Source organism: Alosa pseudoharengus, unplaced genomic scaffold, assembly GCF_046254945.1.
Source record: "Alosa pseudoharengus isolate Yale_2024_CS ecotype anadromous, Long Island Sound unplaced genomic scaffold, YU_APseudo_1.1 YU_APseudo_1.1_scf_8, whole genome shotgun sequence".
NCBI classification, from domain to species: domain Eukaryota; kingdom Metazoa; phylum Chordata; class Actinopteri; order Clupeiformes; family Clupeidae; genus Alosa; species Alosa pseudoharengus.
The window spans coordinates 7,206,527-7,213,415 of NW_027468870.1; the positions used below are offsets into that span (position 1 = coordinate 7,206,527).

At 39.1% G+C, this 6,889-nt stretch overlaps 1 protein-coding gene across 1 annotated transcript; it reads right to left on the bottom strand.

The window, feature by feature from the left end:
• Positions 1-756: 756 nt before the first annotated feature.
• adra2db (adrenergic, alpha-2D-, receptor b) lies at positions 757-2,004 on the bottom strand. The gene has a single exon (XM_076274343.1). The coding sequence runs from the start codon at positions 2,002-2,004 to the stop codon at positions 757-759; it is 1,248 nt and encodes a 415-aa protein (XP_076130458.1).
• Between the last annotated feature and the right edge of the window lie 4,885 nt (positions 2,005-6,889).

Consider the following 6,889-nt stretch of genomic DNA (forward strand, 5'->3'; position numbering starts at 1 on the left):
AAGTGGTTGTCTGGCAGTATTATTTTTTATTTTGAATAAATTATCATTCACTTTCCAAAATATTATCTCTTAAGGAGAGATTCAATTTCCTGTCAAACAGTTTATCTCACTTCTGAGACACAATTCAGAAGCCATTCATGATTTGATTCTAATATTATTATAACAAAAAACGCAGACTGCATTATATGTTGCCTAAATGTAGACAGCACAGATTCAATATCAACAATAGTTTCATACAAGCACAATATTCATTTAAATGAATTAATTATAATTTATACTGCTCATGATGGCATACCACTTACACCCAGTGAATGATAATACATTTGAAATGTGTTTTCCTAGTATGTTATAGTATGGGTGAGAAGGTGAGAACATTTTCAAGTACTATGGACATTGAGTCACATGGACACTACGTTCAAGAGTAGTCCTAATATGCTCTGCTGCTGACAGTATCTTTACTTCACAAATACAAGGTTTTGAATCTCATTTACAACATGAGGTTTAGTGGCAAATTTGACATGTAATTTCCTGTCAATTCAAAGACCTAATTCTAGACATTGACAAAGCTGAATAATGGCCATGGATTGATTTTAACCACAGGATTGTGATGGTTTGTGGATAGCCTAATCAAAACAACACTAGGCTACATATTTATCAAAAGATCAAATGCGTTTGCTGCAGACGCAAACAGGATAATATTCTTCCTTTGTGGACCTTCAATCAAAATGCTTCATTACTCCTCACTTGCCTCACGGGTTATGGCCCTCTCCTACTATGGCACATAATCTTTTTGAAGGCTTTTCGAAAGTCATGGTTAAAAATTGTATAAATAATAGGATTTACAGAGCTGTTGCAATAGCCAATCCAGAAAAACAGCGTGAAAAGAGAGTCTGGTATCGTGCAACTTTCTCTGCAAACGGCATGCAGGCTGTAAGTGAAAAAGAAAGGAAACCAGCAAAGCACAAACACACCCATGACCACTGCAAGCACGAAAGTAAAACGCTTCTCTCGCATTTGGGCGATTTTGTTTTTCGAAATGGACAACTGTCTAGCCCTTGGCTCATGCAGAAAGTGCGAGTTGCGCTGGGAAGCCCAAGACAAACGACCGTTTTTCTTCGGGCATGCGTTAGCTCCCTCCACTTTTCTTCTGCTGGAAAAGCGGAAAGGTTTTGGTTTATTGTTGGAGACATAGTGCTCTTCCAGATTGATGTCATCCAATTCCCCCATACGCTCGACTTTGCAGCGACTGACGCTAGGGATGTCCTCTTCGACTTTACACTTTCGCACAAAAAATGTCTCTGATTGCGAGGGCTGCCTCTCCATACTGTTTTTAGCCACAAAGACGGTGGCGGCGCGTTGTTTCGCAACCCTATATATTTTGCAGTACACCAGAATCATTATTAGACCGGGTGCAAAGAATGAGACAACGCAAGATGAAAGTATATACCACGTTTCGTTATTCAACAAACATTCCATCTCATTATGTTCTGTCATCATAAGGGGTGGAAAAGATATGACGGCAGATATGACCCATACCACCGTGATCATACATTTGATTCGTCTTGGAGTCCTCTTCAGGTTGTATCTCACTGCTTTGGTGACGGACCAGTACCTATCCAAACTTATTGCGCAGAGGTGGATAATTGATGACGTACAGAAGAGCACGTCCAGTGCCAGGTACAACGCACACCAGGTGCTGCCAAAATACCAATACCCCATAACCTCATTAGCGAGAGAGAAGGGGATAACCAATGTGGCGACTAAAATATCGGCGGATGCCAGAGAAACCAAGAACAGGTTTTGGGGAGCTCGAAGCGCACGGCTGGTGAACACTGCCACAACAACCAGGATATTTCCCACGATTGTCAACAAAATGATGATAAAGACCACGATAATTATGAGAACAGCCACACATTGAGAATGCGGTGCTGGGATGAGTGTGCTGGTTTCGTTCGCGTCACCTGATGCATTGGACGTTCGTAAAGTTCGTTGCACTAAATCCATAATGGACAAGCTTATGTTTCTTTCCCCATGACGTGACACACTCCACACAGTAATGAATTTCAGGTAAACAGCCACGCTTTAGCTTTGAAAACCCTTCAAAGGCAAACATTATTGAACCGATAGAAGCAGTTCGTTGTCCGAACTGAATGCAAGTACATGTCTTCGGTTCTGCTGCAAACGCATGAGGGTTTCGGATTAAGGTTCCAGTTGTTTACCTCCATGCTGAACAATCCCAACGACGCTTAAACAGAAAAATAACAAAAAAGAAAAGTTGCCTTTTGTGAAGTCCTGTTTTATTGAGTAGATGACACTTCCAGTTGGATGGCACTTTCAGGTGGTCCCAGTTCTCTCCAGTCGTTGCGCACTGAAAATGAATCCCCCAGCATCACTATAGCAGCCAGGAGGGAGGTATTAGTTGAGAACAAGTGATAGGCAGAAGGGGCGGGGGGCAACCCGTTATCAGAATATGCCCATCACAAAAATGTCTTTCTATATCAGTGAAATTCGTAGCCTACATGCCGCTATATGCACTGCTTCAATTGTCAAAATATTTTGGAAATGAAAATATTATTATACTGCTCAGTACTTCAGGAAAACATGCAGTGTAACTGCAGTGTTTTGTCCCATAACTGTAGTTATTTTTTTCCGGGTTGTCACAGTTCAGTTCAGGTCCCGTTAAATAAAGAAACGGACCACGGTCCATGATCATGTCCAAACACAGCCTATAGAATGGGATGCCAGATACACATGTACAAGGCCCTATTGTGTCCTTATTGAGCATTCTGATGCTTCAATGAGATGCAACCGCCAACTGTGCATTTTTAAATGCATGGCTCCACTGTTCTTTGTTAGTAAAATGTTTTTGTCATGTTACACTGAATGTTTAGCTCATGTTGTGCAAAAATGTAAAAAAAAAAAAAAAAAACGCAAGGCAAATGTAAGAACTAACAAGGACAGACTATGAAGGCTTGCTGTTCAACATTGCTGATATTTGAACAGCTAGACATACCTTTACCACTTGTATCAGCTGGAGAGTATATTTCCATCATATGGTGTTGTTGGTGCACTCCTTTTCTTTTGGGCACCCTCTGGTAGTGAGAAAGGAGAGAAGGTTGTTAAAACACACCACTGAAGACCTAATCTAATAACCTGGGTAGCCTTAAATTTGACAGGCTATTAAAGGTACAGTCCTCGATTCTGACAAAGAATGGTTTATATTTGAGCTCAGCAGCTAATCAAATCAAGCCCCTCCCTTCTGTGCGCCTGAAACCATGTGATGATTGGCTGGAATAGTATATGGCCTGGGTCTGAACCACCTTGTTTCTTTCCCATTTATAGTGGCAGGTCTGAGCCAACACACAGAGCCATGAGTATGTTTAAGTGCGTACACAGAAGAGAGAGCTATATATAGGACCATGTGAAGCACTTTGTGCATAGCCTGGAAAGCAGACTCTTTAGTGTCTTCACCTTAAGTATTAATCAGTAACAAAAACGACCTATTGGATAAAACGTATAGAGAAATACATGGTCATATGTCATTGGTCGGAGGAATATTATTATAGGATCCCTGTAGGTTTTGTCAGATGTTTGAAGAGAAACCAACTCCAAAGCCACTGGTTAAAGGATTCCCTGTAAGCTTCTGATAATAAGTTAAAATCAAGCCAAGCAAAAATGACTGCACTTTTAATTTGGAATTGGAATTGATGGAATCATCACAACAAACTCAAAAGGTTCAAACAAACAAGCCTTTAAAACCACAAGCTCTTCTTTGTAAAACAACACAATATTTGATTAAAATATATATTTGATTAATATATTAAAATAATATAGCTAGGCTATTAAAAATATAATACAAAATAATAATATAGCTATTAATATAGCAATTCATTCATCCCTATCAGTTTTGTAAAACTAACCCAAGTTCTAGCAATTAAAAGAGGGCTCTCCAAAGGATTCCAGGGATTGACGAACAACATAAATTAATGAATAAATACAAAATAATGAAAATCTGCAGTGAAAAGGCCTCTTTCTGAAGTCAGATCAAGCAACGATTAAATTTCCCTTTCATTCCATAAATGTCTTCGGATAAGTCTTGATTGGAGTGACAGGACATATTTCTGCATTCTTATTTTTGGAAAGTGCATTAGTATTCTTAACTCTAGAGACATTGACTTTCAGTTGACTTGTTTTTAGTCTTGTCACAGAGAAATCGCTAAATAAAGTGGTCACGTAAATATGTTTCCTCCACAGAATGAAAAGGGTTTCAGTTGAATGATCCATTAACTCAATATCTCCTGAAAAAGGAGATAGTATTCCCATGTCAAAAACATTTTCAGTCACTGGATGCCTATTATCTCTCATTAAGGAATAGTCTAACCATATTGTTGCCTGCAAATACCTTGTTAAGCACCTAGTGCTTTTGCAGATAGAAAATGTTCTTCATTAGATGCAATCGCTGCATGGCAGAGCCAATATGGTCTTGTAGCTCAAACTAGTTGTGTCAGATAGATTCATTCATTCATTCATTCTCAATCATTCATGAGAAAACCAAATATGATGAGCAATCATGTAAAGCCCTGTCAACAGCATGCTGTTTGGGCAGAATGACAATGATTTACTTGTACATGCCTTCACTTTTCTAATCAGTTTTATCACAGATTTCATGCCTTTACTATTTACACTTCTATAATTTGTTGCTGTCATTTACTTTTGCATAATTTGTTGCTGTCTTAGGCTCTATGATTACACATTATGAATTATATGTACATGTATGTGTTTTGGTGTTTGTGTATGTGTATGTGTGTGACTGTAAATGTGTCTTATGTGTGACAGAGTCTATGCTAAAGTCCAGACGTGTGATGTCTGGGCCCCTAAAAATCACCAGAGTGAATATGTATACCTCAGTTGGAAGTGTTGTTAAACAAGTAATGCAGTATGACTCCAATGAGGTGTAACGGCCCCTCCACTGCACGTCGGGACTGCATTACCACCTCAAACGTGCATTATTTTTCTGATAACCGAACGCTGTGTCGTCCATTATCCCTTACATGCTTTCCCTAGTTTTGAGTAGGACTGTGAACAGTGAACTTGAATGCTATCTGTAGTAGCAGCTGTGTAGATTTCATGTACACCTGGTTTGCACTGGTTCAGAATACTTACTACAGAATTCCATATGCCTACAGCAAGTGTCACAACACCTGCCTGGATGAGGGTAAAGCGTTTAACCGATTAATTAGCATGAAATACACTGCTGGATCCCTGAACCTGTATTTTAGCTATAAATAGTAGCGACTAAAAATCCCTGAGCATAAAAAAGGAAGTTTAAGTCTGTTTCAAACAGCCATGGAAAATTCAGAGGTTTCTGAGCAACTTACAGTATATAAACACTACATTGAAAATAATAGTTTCAAATAATAGTTTCATTATTAATAATGTCAAATAAAATAAAGAGTGAACAGATGAGTCTTTAAACATTTCTTGAAAGTCCCAAAACTATCCCAAGAATGTATACAAAAGTAACTTAAATAATTAAATGCAAGGTGAACAGAAAGTCCCAACATCACAAAAAAACACTCATCACAGTAAACTCTTTTCACCAAAAAGGAATCACCTAGGAGTCTTGACTGACCTAGTAGAGACTGATCCCCTCGAGTTTCTCATTAGGACTATTTGGTTGAACCTATAAACTACTACAATACTGTTGAAAAGATGTGGATATGCTGCAAGGAAATGCCTTATTATTCAATTAACTCGTGATCAACTCTTAATTTAACAGTGTGCAGTGTACAAGCAGTGTAACAAGCAGAAGAACCAGGCTTGTGCCATCACAACCACTAAAAATGATCAATGCAATGCTTACGCTTGGTCTGGCATATGATAGAGGGTTAGAATGTATGGCTTTCACCCACATGTAGTCTACAAGCTACGTAGCCTATAAAATGATAGGCCTGCCTCCCTCGACAGAAATCATGAAATCAAGAAATCAAATTTGGATAAAAGTAGGCTAGGCTAAAATAATGTTTTCCGAGATGACTGACTTGATTAGTGCTTGCTTGCCTCTCCCATCAAAAGACTACATTTTCTGCTTTTTTGCAGTTTGTTCCTCACCCTTTCCGTCTGTAACCACCCAAAATGTTGGTTTCATCTGCCCTCTATCGCAGACTCTTTAAATTGCACTGTGGAGGTTTTCTTTTACAAAAGCGAATCATATTCATTTCCCTCCATAGTTTACAACAATCCTTCCGACCGTGATATGACGTAGCCAACGCCGTCAAACGCAAGGTTATTAGACCCGGAGGCAGAGTTTGCTGAAACAGAAAAAATTGCCTGTAGGCTTAGCCTAGGCTACAATATGCATTGTTTGTTGAAGAGATGGGTTCACACTTGTTTCTTACTTTACTTTTCTGACATGCACCTGTTTAGCATTACAATAAATAGGGTAGCCTACAGTGCTGAACAACATGGCAAATCAATAGCCTTCTTAATTGGCCTAGACTTGTCCTGTCAATCCATGGGGCCCAAATGTTCAAATACACAAATTAAGGACAACTTTATTCAGGCGTTGAAGGAAAAAATCCAAAAGCATGGGCTAAAATTTCTCAAATTTAACTATTAGCGTAATATGTGATAAAGCAATCATCGATTCAAACATAACTTGATGAAAATATCTATTGAATTATTCTTCCCGACAAGCGACCTATTTTGACGCTTCACAGCACGGCTCATCTGATTTCCCAGCGTAAACACTGTGTAGGCGTTTGCGCTCCGAGTATCCAATAGCGTCGTTTGTTTCAGAGAGGTTTCAGGGAGAGCCAATGACCATAAGTGTTGTTATCAGGGACCGAAAAGCCTGCAGCCGCCATGATTCTTGTTTGCTTTCAGTGAG